General features: G+C 45.7%; 2 protein-coding genes across 2 annotated transcripts in view; both read left to right on the forward strand.

Annotated features, from left to right (window-relative positions):
* LOC139577357 (iron-sulfur cluster assembly 1 homolog, mitochondrial-like) overlaps window positions 1-9,288 on the forward strand; it is a 19,390-nt gene extending 10,102 nt beyond the window's left edge. The window contains exons 3-4 of the mRNA XM_071404414.1: window positions 2,189-2,294; window positions 8,994-9,288. Of these exons, the coding sequence (XP_071260515.1) occupies window positions 2,189-2,294; window positions 8,994-9,142 (255 nt within the window). The 3' untranslated portion in view covers window positions 9,143-9,288. The remainder of the gene's footprint in view (window positions 1-2,188; window positions 2,295-8,993) is intronic.
* LOC139577356 (G-protein coupled receptor 54-like) overlaps window positions 2,189-17,276 on the forward strand; it is a 30,970-nt gene continuing 15,882 nt past the window's right edge. Inside the window, exon 1 of the mRNA XM_071404413.1 lies at window positions 2,189-2,294. The gene's annotated coding sequence lies outside the window, so the exon portion shown is untranslated. The remainder of the gene's footprint in view (window positions 2,295-17,276) is intronic.

Here is a 17,276-nt window from a genome sequence, read left to right on the forward strand (position 1 = left end):
TGGTTGGTAGGTGATCAAATACTTATGTCATGCAATAAAATGCAAATTAATTACTTAAAAATCATACAATGTGATTTTCTGGATTTTTGTTTTAGATTCCGTCTCTCACAGTTGAAGTGTACCTATGATAAAAATTACAGACCTCTAAATGCTTTGTAAGTAGGAAAACCTGCAAAATCGGCAGTGTATCAAATACTTGTTCTCCCCACTGTATATAACCCTCCTCTATCCCACTGAGAGGATAATATATAACCCTCCTCTATCCCACTGAGATAATATATAACCCTCCTCTATCCCACTGAGATAATATATAACCCTCCTCTATCCCACTGAGAGGATAATATATAACCCTCCTCTATCCCACTGAGAGGATAATATATAACCCTCCTCTATCCCACTGAGAGGATAATATATAACCCTCCTCTATCCCACTGAGAGGATAATATATAACCCTCCTCTATCCCACTGAGAGGATAATATATAACCCTCCTCTATCCCACTGAGATAATAATATATAACCCTCCTCTATCCCACTGAGATAATAATATATAACCCTCCTCTATCCCACTGAGATAATAATATATAACCCTCCTCTATCCCACTGAGAGGATAATATATAACCCTCCTCTATCCCACTGAGAGGATAATATATAACCCTCCTCTATCCCACTGAGAGGATAATATATAACCCTCCTCTATCCCACTGAGAGGATAATATATAACCCTCCTCTATCCCACTGAGAGGATAATATATAACCCTCCTCTATCCCACTGAGAGGATAATATATAACCCTCCTCTATCCCACTGAGAGGATATAACCCTCCTCTATCCCACTGAGATGATATATAACCCTCCTCTATCCCACTGAGATAATATGTAACCCTCCTCTATCCCACTGAGATAATATGTAACCCTCCTCTATCCCACTGAGATAATATGTAACCCTCCTCTATCCCACTGAGATAATATATAACCCTCCTCTATCCCACTGAGATGATATATAACCCTCCTCTATCCCATTGAGATGATATATAACCCTCCTCTATCCCACTGAGATAATATATAACCCTCCTCTATCCCACTGAGATAATATATAACCCTCCTCTATCCCACTGAGATAATATGTAACCCTCCTCTATCCCACTGAGATAATATATAACCCTCCTCTATCCCACTGAGATGATATATAACCCTCCTCTATCCCATTGAGATGATATATAACCCTCCTCTATCCCACTGAGATAATATATAACCCTCCTCTATCCCACTGAGATAATATATAACCCTCCTCTATCCCACTGAGATAATATATAACCCTCCTCTATCCCACTGAGATAATATATAACCCTCCTCTATCCCACTGAGATAATATATAACCCTCCTCTATCCCACTGAGATAATATATAACCCTCCTCTATCCCACTGAGATAATATATAACCCTCCTCTATCCCACTGAGATAATATATAACCCTCCTCTATCCCACTGAGATGATATATAACCCTCCTCTATCCCACTGAGATAATAATATAACCCTCCTCTATCCCACTGAGATGATATATAACCCTCCTCTATCCCACTGAGATGATATATAACCCTCCTCTATCCCACTGAGATAATATATAACCCTCCTCTATCCCACTGAGATAATATATAACCCTCCTCTATCCCACTGAGATAATAATATAACCCTCCTCTATCCCACTGAGATGATATATAACCCTCCTCTATCCCACTGAGATGATATATAACCCTCCTCTATCCCACTGAGATAATATATAACCCTCCTCTATCCCACTGAGATAATATATAACCCTCCTCTATCCCACTGAGACCTGAGGGGTTATGGGTAGCGGTATAATGGTGGTTGTGTTCCAGATTGGTCTGAGGGTGGGTGTGAGGGGTTATGGGTAGTGGTATAATGGTGGTTGTGTTCCAGATTGGTCTGAGGGTGGGTGTGAGGGGTTATGGGTAGTGGTATAATGGTGGTTGTGTTCCAGATTGGCCTGAGGGTGGGTGTGAGGGGTTATGGGTAGTGGTATAATGGTGGTTGTGTTCCAGATTGGTCTGAGGGTGGGTGTGAGGGGTTATGGGTAGTGGTATAATGGTGGTTGTGTTGTGTTCCCGATTGGTCTGAGGGTGGGTGTGAGGGGTTATGGGTAGTGGTATAATGGTGGTTGTGTTCCAGATTGGCCTTAGGGTGGGTGTGAGGACGCGGGGCTGTAACGGTATGACCTACACTCTGGACTTCACCAAGCAGAAGGATCCGGCTGATGAGGAAGTGCTGCAGGACGGTGAGCAACGTTATCATCGTGTTCCTTAACGTCACTGAAATGTTTTCCTCTGAATGATGTATGTAATAGATTGTCTGTCGTTGAATTGTGTAACTTTACCATCAACGTCTCCCCAATGTAATGTTGAAATGTTTTTTTCAAAACATGATATGTATATGGAGGGATTTCAGTGACAATAAAACATTTATTCAATATTTTTGCATGATTAATTCAAATTAAATTGGATCTTATTTTCCCCCATTTAAACTGGTCCTTGGTCTGGTTGAGGACTGGAAGCACTGGTCCTTGGTCTGGTTGTGGACTGGAAGCACTGGTCCTTGGTCTGGGTCTAAATAGTTCTGGTCTTGACTTCATCTTTGGTATTCAATCCAATGTTATACTTTTGAATCCATGCGGGTAGTGGACCGGCGCAAACATGGTAGAGTATTGTGATGGCATGGCCAGCAAGGGGCTCTATTCCCTCCAAGAGTGACGTGACGTCAGGCCCAAACTCACTCAACTTCATTGGCTCACACCAGCCATTACGTTTAAGATATCAATTTAATTTATAATGCATTTAAAGATCTTTGTGTATAGATCCTGTACACCAAGTTTCTAAAAAAAAATATATATATTTAGCCGTGTCTGAGGAGATGCTGTTTAAAAATGTTGGAAGAATTGACACTATTTTCAAAATGGCAGATTTATCACGTTTGTAGCGCCACCGTTTGGCCGAGTTGCACTACGTGTAAGTTTGGTCTCTGTTGGACGTGCCATTTCAGAGCTGTTGCTCTCCAAAATAACCCTAACAATTAGAATAGGTTTCCAGTCCCTACACTGCTGAAGTCCTAATGATAATGAACAAATACAGGAGGGTTTCACCAGTCCCTAATGATAATGAACCAATACAAGAGGGTTTCACCAGTCCCTAATGATAATGAACAAATACAGGAGGGTTTCACCAGTCCCTAATGATAATGAACCATTACAGGAGGGTTTCACCAGTCCCTAATGATAATGAACCAATACAAGAGGGTTTCACCAGTCCCTAATGATAATGAACCAATACAGGAGAGTTTCACCAGTCCCTAATGATAATGAACCAATACAGGAGGGTTTCACCAGTCCCTAATGATAATGAACCAATACAAGAGGGTTTCACCAGTCCCTAATGATAATGAACCAATACAAGAGGGTTTCACCAGTCCCTAATGATAATGAACCAATACAAGAGGCTTTCACCAGTCCCTAATGATAATGAACCAATACAGGAGGGTTTCACCAGTCCCTAATGATAATGAACCAATACAGGAGGGTTTCACCAGTCCCTAATGATAATGAACCAATACAAGAGGGTTTCACCAGTCCCTAATGATAATGAACCAATACAAGAGGGTTTCACCAGTCCCTAATGATAATGAACCAATACAGGAGGGTTTCACCAGTCCCTAATGATAATGAACCAATACAAGAGGGTTTCACCAGTCCCTAATGATAATGAACCAATACAAGAGGGTTTCACCAGTCCCTAATGATAATGAACCAATACAGGAGGGTTTCACCAGTCCCTAATGATAATGAACCAATACAGGAGGGTTTCACCAGTCCCTAATGATAATGAACCAATACAGGAGGGTTTCACCAGTCCCTAATGATAATGAACCAATACAGGAGGGTTTCACCAGTCCCTAATGATAATGAACCGATACAGGAGGGTTTCACCAGTCCCTAATGATAATGAACCAATACAAGAGGGTTTCACCAGTCCCTAATGATAATGAACCAATACAAGAGGGTTTCACCAGTCCCTAATGATAATGAACCAATACAGGAGGGTTTCACCAGTCCCTAATGATAATGAACCAATACAAGAGGGTTTCACCAGTCCCTAATGATAATGAACCAATACAGGAGGGTTTCACCAGTCCCTAATGATAATGAACCAATACAAGAGGGTTTCACCAGTCCCTAATGATAATGAACCACAACAAATATAACCAGCATTGCTGTTGAAACCCTAATTCTAATTAATTCTTAAAACCAAAATTATGGAATTCAAATACAATTTCTGTTGGCTCTGAAATCACTCCATATGCAGGGGGGAGAACAATATATATATATACAGTGGGGAGAACAAGTATTTGATACACTGACAATTTTGCAGGTTTTCCTACTTACAAAGCATGTAGAGGTCTGTAATTTTTATCATAGGTACACTTCAACTGTGAGAGACGGAATCTAAAACAAAAATCCAGAAAATCACATTGTATGATTTTTAAGTAATTAATTTGCATTTTATTGCATGACATAAGTATTTGATACATCAGAAAAGCAGAACTGAATATTTGGTACAGAAACCTTAGTTTGCAATTACAGAGATCATACGTTTCCTGTAGTTCTTGACCAGGTTTGCACACACTGCAGCAGGGATTTTGGCCCACTCCTCCATACAGACCTTCTCCAGATCCTTCAGGTTTCGGGGCTGTCGCTGGGCAATACGGACTTTCGGCTCCCTCCAAAGATTTTCTATTGGGTTCAGGTCTGGAGACTGGCTAGGCCACTCCAGGACCTTGAGATGCTTCTTACGGAGCCACTCCTTAGTTGCCCTGGCTGTGTGTTTCAGGTCGTTGTCATGCTGGAAGACCCAGCCACGACCCATCTTCAATGCTCTTACTGAGGGAAGGAGGTTGTTGGTCAAGATCTCGCGATACATGGCCCCATCCATCCTCCCCTCAATACGGTGCAGTCGTCCTGTCCCCTTTGCAGAAAAGCATCCCCAAAGAATGATGTTTCCACCTCCATGCTTCACGGTTGGGATGGTGTTCTTGGGGTTGTACTCATCCTTCTATTCCTCCAAACACGGCGAGTGGAGTTTAGAGCAAAAAGCTCTATTTTTGTCTCATCAGACCACATGACCTTCTCCCATTCCTCCTCTGGATCATCCAGATGGTCATTGGCAAACTTCAGACGGGCCTGGACATGCGCTGGCTTGAGCAGGGGGACCTTGCGTGCGCTGCAGGATTTTAATCCATGACGGCGTAGTGTGTTACTAATGGTTTTCTTTGAGACTGTGGTCCCAGCTCTCTTCAGGTCATTGACCAGGTCCTGCCGTGTAGTTCTGGGCTGATCCCTCACATTCCTCATGATCATTGATGCCCCACGAGGTGAGATCTTGCATGGAGCCCCAGACCGAGGGTGATTGACCGTCATCTTGAACTTCTTCCATTTTCTAATAATTGTGCCAACAGTTGTTGCCTTCTCACCAAGCTGCTTGGCTATTGTCCTGTAGCCCATCCCAGCCTTGTACAGGTCTACAATTTATCCCTGATGTCCTTACACAGCTCTCTGGTCTTGGCCATTGTGGAGAGGTTGGAGTCTGTTTGATTGAGTGTGTGGACAGGTGTCTTTTATACAGGTAACGAGTTCAAACAGGTGCAGTTAATACAGGTAATGAGTGGAGAACAGGAGGGCTTCTTAAAGAAAAACTAACAGGTCTGTGAGAGCCGGAATTCTTACTGGTTGGTAGGTGATCAAATACTTATGTCATGCAATAAAATGCAAATTAATTACTTAAAAATCATACAATGTGATTTTCTGGATTTTTGTTTTAGATTCCGTCTCTCACAGTTGAAGTGTACCTATGATAAAAATTACAGACCTCTACATGCTTTGTAAGTAGGAAAACCTTCAAAATCGGCAGTGTATCAAATACTTGTTCTCCCCACTGTATATATATGTGTGTGTGTGTTAAGTGATAGTGTGTGTATAATACTGAGTGGTGGGGTTGGATGGTGTATAATACTGAGGGGTGGGGTTGGATGGTGTATAATACTGAGGGGTGGGGTTGGATGGTGTATAATACTGAGTGGTGGGGTTGGATGGTGTATAATACTGAGTGGTGGGGTTGGATGGTGTATAATACTGAGTGGTGGGGTTGGATGGTGTATAATACTGAGTGGTGGGGTTGGATGGTGTATAATACTGAGTGGTGGGGTTGGTTGGTGTATAATACTGAGTGGTGGGGTTGGTTGGTGTATAATACTGAGGGGTGGGGTTGGTTGGTTGGTGTGTAATACTGAGGGGTGGGGTTGGATGGTGTATAATACTGAGTGGTGGGGTTGGATGGTGTATAATACTGAGTGGTGGGGTTGGATGGTGTATAATACTGAGGGGTGGGGTTGGATGGTGTATAATACTGAGTGGTGGGGTTGGATGGTGTATAATACTGAGGGGTGGGGTTGGATGGTGTATAATACTGAGTGGTGGGGTTGGATGGTGTATAATACTGAGTGGTGGGGTTGGATGGTGTATAATACTGAGTGGTGGGGTTGGATGGTGTATAATACTGAGTGGTGGGGTTGGATGGTGTATAATACTGAGGGGTGGGGTTGGATGGTGTATAATACTGAGGGGTGGGGTTGGATGGTGTATAATACTGAGGGGTGGGGTTGGATGGTGTATAATACTGAGTGGTGGGGTTGGATGGTGTATAATACTGAGTGGTGGGGTTGGATGGTGTATAATACTGAGTGGTGGGGTTGGATGGTGTATAATACTGAGGGGTGGGGTTGGATGGTGTATAATACTGAGGGGTGGGGTTGGATGGTGTATAATACTGAGGGGTGGGGTTGGATGGTGTATAATACTGAGTGGTGGGGTTGGATGGTGTATAATACTGAGGGGTGGGGTTGGATGGTGTATAATACTGAGGGGTGGGGTTGGATGGTGTATAATACTGAGGGGTGGGGTTGGATGGTGTATAATACTGAGGGGTGGGGTTGGATGGTGTATAATACTGAGGGGTGGGGTTGGATGGTGTATAATACTGAGGGGTGGGGTTGGATGGTGTATAATACTGAGTGGTGGGGTTGGATGGTGTATAATACTGAGTGGTGGGGTTGGATGGTGTATAATACTGAGTGGTGGGGTTGGATGGTGTATAATACTGAGTGGTGGGGTTGGATGGTGTATAATACTGAGTGGTGGGGTTGGTTGGTGTATAATACTGAGGGGTGGGGTTGGATGGTGTATAATACTGAGGGGTGGGGTTGGATGGTGTATAATACTGAGGGGTGGGGTTGGATGGTGTATAATACTGAGGGGTGGGGTTGGATGGTGTATAATACTGAGGGGTGGGGTTGGATGGTGTATAATACTGAGGGGTGGGGTTGGATGGTGTATAATACTGAGGGGTGGGGTTGGATGGTCCTACAGGTGTATAATACTGAGGGGTGGGGTTGGATGGTGTATAATACTGAGTGGTGGGGTTGGATGGTGTATAATACTGAGTGGTGGGGTTGGATGGTGTATAATACTGAGGGGTGGGGTTGGATGGTGTATAATACTGAGGGGTGGGGTTGGATGGTGTATAATACTGAGGGGTGTGGTTGGATGGTGTATAATACTGAGGGGTTGGTTGGTCCTACAGGTGTGTAATACTGAGTGGTTGGTTGGTCCTACAGGTGTGTAATACTGAGTGGTTGGTTGGTCCTACAGGTGTGTAATACTGAGTGGTTGGTTGGTCCTACAGGTGTATAATACTGAGTGGTTGGTTGGTCCTACAGGTGTATAATACTGAGTGGTTGGTTGGTCCTGCAGGTGTATAATACTGAGTGGTTGGTTGGTCCTGCAGGTGTATAATACTGAGTGGTTGGTTGGTCCTGCAGGTGTATAATACTGAGTGGTTGGTTGGTCCTGCAGGTGTATAATACTGAGTGGTTGGTTGGTCCTACAGGTGTGTAATACTGAGTGGTTGGTTGGTCCTGCAGGTGTGTAATACTGAGTGGTTGGTTGGTCCTGCAGGTGTATAATACTGAGTGGTTGGTTGGTCCTGCAGGTGTATAATACTGAGTGGTTGGTTGGTCCTACAGGTGTATAATACTGAGTGGTTGGTTGGTCCTGCAGGTGTGTAATACTGAGTGGTTGGTTGGTCCTGCAGGTGTGTAATACTGAGTGGTTGGTTGGTCCTGCAGGTGTATAATACTGAGTGGTTGGTTGGTCCTGCAGGTGTATAATACTGAGTGGTTGGTTGGTCCTACAGGTGTATAATACTGAGTGGTTGGTTGGTCCTGCAGGTGTATAATACTGAGTGGTTGGTTGGTCCTACAGGTGTATAATACTGAGTGGTTGGTTGGTCCTGCAGGTGTATAATACTGAGTGGTTGGTTGGTCCTGCAGGTGTATAATACTGAGTGGTTGGTTGGTCCTGCAGGTGTATAATACTGAGTGGTTGGTTGGTCCTACAGGTGTATAATACTGAGTGGTTGGTTGGTCCTACAGGTGTATAATACTGAGTGGTTGGTTGGTCCTACAGGTGTATAATACTGAGTGGTTGGTTGGTCCTGCAGGTGTATAATACTGAGTGGTTGGTTGGTCCTGCAGGTGTATAATACTGAGTGGTTGGTTGGTCCTGCAGGTGTATAATACTGAGTGGTTGGTTGGTCCTTCAGGTGTATAATACTGAGTGGTTGGTTGGTCCTACAGGTGTATAATACTGAGTGGTTGGTTGGTCCTACAGGTGTATAATACTGAGTGGTTGGTTGGTCCTACAGGTGTATAATACTGAGTGGTTGGTTGGTCCTACAGGTGTATAATACTGAGTGGTTGGTTGGTCCTACAGGTGTATAATACTGAGTGGTTGGTTGGTCCTACAGGTGTATAATACTGAGTGGTTGGTTGGTCCTACAGGTGTATAATACTGAGTGGTTTGTTGGTCCTCCAGGTGTCCGTGTATTTATAGAGAAGAAGGCCCAGCTCACTCTGCTGGGGACCGAGATGGACTTCGTGGAGTCCAATCTGTCCAGTGAGTTTGTATTCAACAACCCCAACATCAAGGGCACCTGTGGCTGTGGAGAGAGCTTTAACATCTGAGAGGGCTTCCTGTTGTGGAGAGGGCGTCAACATCTGAGAGGGCTTCCTGTTGTGGAGAGGGCGTCAACATCTGAGAGGGCTTCCTGCTGTGGAGAGGGAAGCGCCACACACCCCCCCCTCTCTCTCACAGCCCATCTCTTCCCCCCCCCTCCCTCCCTCCCTCACAGCCCATCTCTTCCCCCTCCCTCCCTCACAGCCCATCTCTTCCCGCCTCCCTCCCTCACAGCCCATCTCTTCACCCCTCCCTCTCTCACAGCCCATCTCTTCCCTCCCTCCCTCTCTCACAGCCCATCTCTTCCCCCCCCTCCCTCCCTCCCTCACAGCCCATCTCCTCCCTCCCTCACAGCCCATCTCTTCCCCCCCTCCCTCTCTCCCTCACAGCCCATCTCTCCCCCCTCCCTCTCTCCCTCACAGCCCATCTCTTCCCCCCCTCCCTCTCTCACAGCCCATCTCTTCCCCCCTCCCTCCCTCACAGCCCATCTCTTCCCCCCTCCCTCCCTCACAGCCCATCTCTTCCCCCTCCCTCCCCTCTCTCTCACAGCCCATCTCTTCCCCCCTCCCTCTCTCACAGCCCATCTCTTCCCCCCTCCCTCTCTCACAGCCCATCTCTTCTTCGCCTCCCTCCCCTCTCTCACACAGCCCAAGCCCCCCCTCCCTCCCTCACAGCCCATCTCTCCCCCCCCCTCCCTCCCTCACAGCCCATCTCTCCCTCCCTCACAGCCCATCTCTCCCCCCCCTCCCTCCCTCACAGCCCATCTCTTCCCCCCCCCCTCCCCTCCCTCACAGCCCATCTCTTCCCCCCTCCCTCCCCTCTCTCTCACAGCCCATCTCTTCCCCCCTCCCTCTCTCACAGCCCATCTCTTCTTCGCCTCCCTCCCCTCTCTCTCACACAGCCCAAGCCCCCCCTCCCTCTCTCACAGCCCATCTCTCCCCCCCCCCTCCCTCCCTCACAGCCCATCTCTCCCTCCCTTACAGCCCATCTCTCCCTCCCCTCCCTCTCTCACAGCCCATCTCTTCCGCCCTCCCTCCCCTCCCTCACAGCCCATCTCTTCCCTCCCTCCCTCTCTCACAGCCCATCTCTTCTTCGCCTCCCTCCCCTCCCTCTCTCACACAGCCCAAGCCCCCTCCCTCCCTCACAGCCCATCTCTCCCCCCCTCCCTCTCTCACAGCCCATCTCTCCCCCCCCCTCCCTCTCTCACAGCCCATCTCTCCCCCTCCCTCACAGCCCATCTCTTCCCTAGCCAGAGGCCTGTGAGGTGAATAAAGAAGTGGAGAGCAGAACAGTACAGCTGTGGGCCTTGGATCATGGTGGAGATCCTTAGACCTTGTAGCTAAACACTGAGCCAATAGACTTCCCTCTTCTTAGACTAAGGAGCACATAGACACACCAGAGTTCTGATAGGCTACACTGTAACACTACCCAGAAGACAGTAGACAGCACAGGAAATGTTGGTTAGCCAATGGAACGCAGCACGGGAAATGTTGGTTAGCCAATGGAACGCAGCACAGGAAATGTTGGTTAGCCAATGGAACGCAGCACAGGAAATGTTGGTTAGCCAATGGAACGCAGCACAGGAAATGTTGGTTAGCCAATGGAACGCAGCACAGAAAATCGTTATCCATCCACATGATGCAGTGGGTCAGTCGGGCGCAACATTTACACAACATTCTGATAGAAATGTGTTTTATAGAACATGTATGATTTGTCTTTCAATCATAGAAGAATATAATGTCTGCTCTATTTGTTACATTTCTGTCTGCAACATTGAGAACGTTTCACCTTACTGAATAAACCCCTGGGGTTGAAGAGTTCCCGACCGACTGATTTTGAAGCTTGTAAATTATTTTGTTTTACTTGGTTGTTCTGAAATGCAGTGTGTGTGTGTGTGTATAAATAAGAATGTACAAAACCCTGTAAACTGTATAAACGCACAAAACCATATTCCTCACCTATCGAGGGTTCGTTCTGCCCCATGCCAGAGTGTTTGACATATATGTAACTAGTGCAATAAGTCTGTGTGTCTCGACTTGAATAAATAGGAAATGTGAAGTGGTCTGTCTGTCTTTGTCTTCTTTTCACCCGTATTTTTACCAGGTCAGTTGACTGACAACACATTGTCATTTACAGCACCAGCCTGGTGGAATAGTTACAGGGGTGAGGAGGAGGGGGGGGATGAATGAGCCAATTGGAAGCTGGGGAGGATTAGGTGACCATGATGGTATGAGGGTCAGACTGGTAATTTAGCCAGGACACCGGGGTTAACACCTCTACTCTTACGATAAGTGCCGTGGGATCTTTAATGACCACAGAGAGTCAGGACACCCGTTTAACGTCCCATCCGAAAGACTGCACCCTACACAAGGCAATGTCCCCAATCACTGCCATGGGGCACTGGGCTATTTTTTGTTGTTGCCCAAAGACAAGGGTGCTTCCTACTGGCCCTCCAACACCACTTCCAGCAGCATCTGGTCTCCCATCCAGGTACTGACCAGGACCAACCCTGCTGAGCTTCAGAAGCCAGCAGTGGGATGCAGGGTGGTAATGCTGCTGGTATTAGGGCTGCTGGGGGAGAGAGATGCAGGGTGGTATGCTGCTGGAGGAGAGAGATGCAGGGTGGTATGCTGCTGGTATTAGGGCTGCTGGGGGAGAGAGAGATGCAGGGTGGTAATGCTGCTGGTATTAGGGCTGCTGGAGGAGAGAGATGCAGGGTGGTATGCTGCTGGTATTAGGGCTGCTGTAGGGAGAGGGATGCAGGGTGGTATGCTGCTGGTATTAGGGCTGCTGGAGGGAGAGAGATGCAGGGTGGTAATCTGCTGGTATTAGGGCTGCTGGAGGGAGAGAGATGCAGGGTGGTAATCTGCTGGTATTAGGGCTGCTGGAGGGAGAGAGATGCAGGGTGGTATGCTGCTGGTATTAGGGCTGCTGGAGGGAGAGAGATGCAGGGTGGTAATCTGCTGGTATTAGGGCTGCTGGAGGGAGAGACATGCAGGGTGGTATGCTGCTGGTATTAGGGCTGCTGGAGGGAGAGATGCAGGGTGGTAATGCTGCTGGTATTAGGGCTGCTGGAGGGAGAGACATGCAGGGTGGTAATGCTGCTGGTATTAGGGCTGCTGGAGGGAGAGAGATGCAGGGTGGTATGCTGCTGGTATTAGGGCTGCTGGAGGGAGAGAGATGCAGGGTGGTAATCTGCTGGTATTAGGGCTGCTGGAGGGAGAGAGATGCAGGGTGGTATGCTGCTGGTATTAGGGCTGCTGGAGGGAGAGAGATGCAGGGTGGTAATGCTGCTGGTATTAGGGCTGCTGGAGGGAGAGAGATGCAGGGTGGTAATGCTGCTGGTATTAGGGCTGCTGGGGGAGAGAGATGCAGGGTGGTATGCTGCTGGTATTAGGGCTGCTGGAGGGAGAGATATGCAGGGTGGTATGCTGCTGGTATTAGGGCTGCTTGAGGGAGAGAGATGCAGGGTGGTATGCTGCTGGAGGGAGAGAGATGCAGGGTGGTCATGCTGCTGGAGGGAGAGAGATGCAGGGTGGTATGCTGCTGGAGGGAGAGAGATGCAGGGTGGTCATGCTGCTGGTATTAGGGCTGTTGGAGGGAGAGATATGCAGGGTGGTATGCTGCTGGTATTAGGGCTGCTGGAGGGAGATGCAGGGTGGTAATGCTGCTGGTATTAGGGCTGCTGGAGGAGAGAGATGCAGGGTAGATACAGTGGGGAGAACAAGTATTTGATACACTGCCGATTTTGCAGGTTTTCCAACTTACAAAGCATGTAGAGGTCTGTAATTTTTATCATAGGTACACTTCAACTGTGAGAGACGGAATCTAAAACAAAAATCCAGAAAATCACATTGTATGATTTTTAAGTAATTAATTTGCATTTTATTGCATGACATAAGTATTTGATACATCAGAAAAGCAGAACTTAATATTTGGTACAGAAACCTTTGTTTGCAATTACAAAGATCATACGTTTCCTGTAGTTATTGACCAGGTTTGCACACACTGCAGCAGGGATTTTGGCCCACTCCTCCATACAGACCTTCTCCAGATCCTTCAGGTTTCGGGGCTGTCGCTGGGCAATACGGACTTTCAGCTCCCTCCAAAGATTTTCTATTGGGTTCAGGTCTGGAGACTGGCTAGGCCACTCCAGGACCTTGAGATGCTTCTTACGGAGCCACTCCTTAGTTGCCCTGGCTGTGTGTTTCGGGTCGTTGTCATGCTGGAAGACCCAGCCACGACCTATCTTCAATGCTCTTACTGAGGGAAGGAGGTTGTTGGCCAAGATCTCGCGATGCATGGCCCCATCCATCCTCCCCTCAATACGGTGCAGTCATCCTGTCCCCTTTGCAGAAAAGCATCCCCAAAGAATGATGTTTCCACCTCCAAGCTTCACGGTTAGGATGGTGTTCTTGGGGTTGTACTAATCCTTCTTCTTCCTCCAAACACGGCGAGTGGAGTTTAGACCAAAAAGCTCTATTTTTGTCTCATCAGACCACATGACCTTCTCCCATTCCTCCTCTGGATCATCCAGATGGTCATTGGCAAACTTCAGACGGGCCTGGACATGAGCTGGCTTGAGCAGGGGGACCTTGCGTGCGCTGCAGGATTTTAATCCATGACGGCGTAGTGTGTTACTAATGGTTTTCTTTGAGACTGTGGTCCCAGCTCTCTTCAGGTCATTAACCAGGTCCTGCCGTGTAGTTCTGGGCTGATCCCTCACCTTCCTCATGATCATTGATGCCCCACGAGGTGAGATCTTGCATGGAGCCCCAGACCGAGGGTGATTGACCGTCATCTTGAACTTCTTCCATTTTCTAATAATTGCGCCAACAGTTGTTGCCTTCTCACCAAGCTGCTTACCTATTGTCCTGTAGCCCATCCCAGCCTTGTGCAGGTCTACAATTTTATCCCTGATGTCCTTACACAGCTCTCTGGTCTTGGCCATTGTGGAGAGGTTGGAGTCTGTTTGATTGAGTGGGTGGACAGGTGTATTTTATACAGGTAACGAGTTCAAACAGGTGCAATTAATACAGGTAATGAGTGGAGAACAGGAGGGCTTCTTAAAGAAAAACTAACAGGTCTGTGAGAGCCGGAATTCTTACTGGTTGGTAGGTGATCAAATACTTATGTCATGCAATAAAATGCGAATGAATTACTTAAAAATCATACAATGTGATTTTCTGGATTTTTGTTTTAAATTCCGTCTCTCACAGTTGAAGTGTACCTATGATAAAAATTACAGACCTCTACATGCTTTGTAAGTAGGAAAACCTTCAAAATCGGCAGTGTATCAAATACTTGTTCTCCCCACTGTATATCTACCACTCCAGTAACCTGTAGATATATCTACCACTCCAGTAACCTGTAGACATATCTACCACTCCAGTAACCTGTAGACATATCTACCACTCTAGTAACCTGTAGACATATCTACCACTCCAGTAACCTGTAGACATATCTACCACTCCAGTAACCTGTAGACATATCTACCACTCCAGTAACCTGTAGACATATCTACCACTCTAGTAACCTGTAGATATATCTACCACTCCAGTAACCTGTAGACATATCTACCACTCCAGTAACCTGTAGACATATCTACCACTCTAGTAACCTGTAGACATATCTACCACTCCAGTAACCTGTAGATATATCTACCACTCTAGTAACCTGTAGACATATCTACCACTCCAGTAACCTGTAGATATATCTACCACTCCAGTAACCTGTAGACATATCTACCACTCCAGTAACCTGTAGACATATCTACCACTCCAGTAACCTGTAGACATATCTACCACTCCAGTAACCTGTAGACATATCTACCACTCCAGTAACCTGTAGACATATCTACCACTCCAGTAACCTGTAGACATATCTACCACTCCAGTAACCTGTAGACATATCTACCACTCCAGTAACCTGTAGACATATCTACCACTCCAGTAACCTGTAGACATATCTACCACTCCAGTAACCTGTAGATATATCTACCACTCCAGTAACCTGTAGACATATCTACCACTCCAGTAACCTGTAGATATATCTACCACTCCAGTAACCTGTAGACATATCTACCACTCCAGTAACCTGTAGATATATCTACCACTAACAGGTTAAACAGTGCCCCCTGGACCTCTGGAATTAAAACAGCCCCAAAACATCACTGACCCCTCCTCCATATTTCACCGTGGGTATGAGGTGCCTCTCCTTGTAGGCATCTCTTTTTCGACGCAAACCACGCACCATGCTGTATCTGACCAAAACTTTCAATTTTGGTCTCATCTGACCAGCGCACCTTCTTCCAGTCATAATTTAAATGACGTTTGGCAAACTCCAAGCGCTTGTGTCTGTGTCTTGGGGTCAGAAAGGGCTTTCTTCTGGCAACTCTTCCCAAAGAGCCTGTGGATGTGGAGGTGGCGTCTGATGGGGCTTTTTGAACCCTGGTGACCCCAAGACTCCACCAAGGCCTGCAATTCTTTCACAGTGATTCTTGGGGATTTTGTTGCTTCTCTCACCATCCTCCTCCCTATCCTGGGGGTCAAAATGCATTTGCGTCCTCTACCCGTGAGGTTTTCAACTGTTCCATATCTTTTGAATGTTTTAGTAATTGCCCTGACAGTGCTCAGTGGTGTATTCAATCGTTTGTGGATCTTCTTGTAGCCATTACCAGATTTATGAAGGTCTACGACCATCTGTCCCTTTTGAGCTTCCAGTTCTTTTCTTTTCTTCATGGTGTTGGATGACAAAGGGATATTGCATGTGTGTTACCTCATTTTTATACCCTAGTGAAACAGGAAGTGATGTAATGGCTGAATATAGTTCCTTAAGACTGAGATAAACTTAAATAAGTGGAATTTAATTTGTAATTTTACTTTGGTAGATGTTATTTACAATAATCTTTAAGGGTACCATTAATTGTGAAACCTTGATTTGGAGGACATTGATTTTTAATTATATCAACAACAACAAAAAAATTGTTAGTTCCATTGAAACATTAATAAAGTACAGTTACTTTACCTGACCCTGTATATAGTATGGTATTAACTGACCCTGTATATAGTATGGTATTAACTGACCCTGTATATAGTCTGGTATTAACTGACCCTGTATATAGTATGGTATTAACCTGACCCTGTATATAGTATGGTATTAACTGGCCCTGTATATAGTATGGTATTAACTGACCCTGTATATAGTATGGTATTAACCTGACCCTGTATATAGTATGGTATTAACCTGACCCTGTAAATAGTATGGTATTAACTGACCCTGTATATAGTATGGTATTAACTGACCCTGTATATAGTATGGTATTAACTGACCCTGTATATAGTATGGTATTAACTGACCCTGTATATAGTATGGTGTTAACTGACCCTGTATATAGTATGGTATTAACCTGACCCTGTATATAGTATGGTATTAACCTGACCCTGTATATAGTATGGTACTGAACTGACCCTGTATATAGTATGGTATTAACTGACCCTGTATATAGTATGGTATTAACTGACCCTGTATATAGTATGGTATTGAACTGACCCTGTATATAGTATGGTATGAACCTGACCCTGTATATAGTATGGTACTGAACTGACCCTGTATATAGTATGGTATTAACTGACCCTGTATATAGTATGGTATTAACCTGACCCTGTATATAGTATGGTATTAACCTGACCCTGTATATAGTATGGTATTAACCTGACCCTGTATATAGTATGGTATTAACTGACCCTGTATATAGTATGGTATTAACTGACCCTGTATATAGTATGGTATTAACCTGACCCTGTATATAGTATGGTATTAACTGACCCTGTATATAGTATGGTATTAACTGACCCTGTATATAGTATGGTATTAACTGACCCTGTATATAGTATGGTATTAACTGACCCTGTATATAGTATGGTATTAACCTGACCCTGTATATAGTATGGTATTGAACTGACCCTGTATATAGTATGGTATTAACTGACCCTGTATATAGTATGGTATGAACCTGACCCTGTATATAGTATGGTACTGAACTGACCCTGTATATAGTATGGTATTAACTGACCCTGTATATAGTATGGTATTAACCTGACCCTGTATATAGTATGGTATTAACCTGACCCTGTATATAGT

The sequence above is a fragment of the Salvelinus alpinus genome, chromosome 5, assembly GCF_045679555.1.
Source record: "Salvelinus alpinus chromosome 5, SLU_Salpinus.1, whole genome shotgun sequence".
Taxonomy (NCBI): domain Eukaryota; kingdom Metazoa; phylum Chordata; class Actinopteri; order Salmoniformes; family Salmonidae; genus Salvelinus; species Salvelinus alpinus.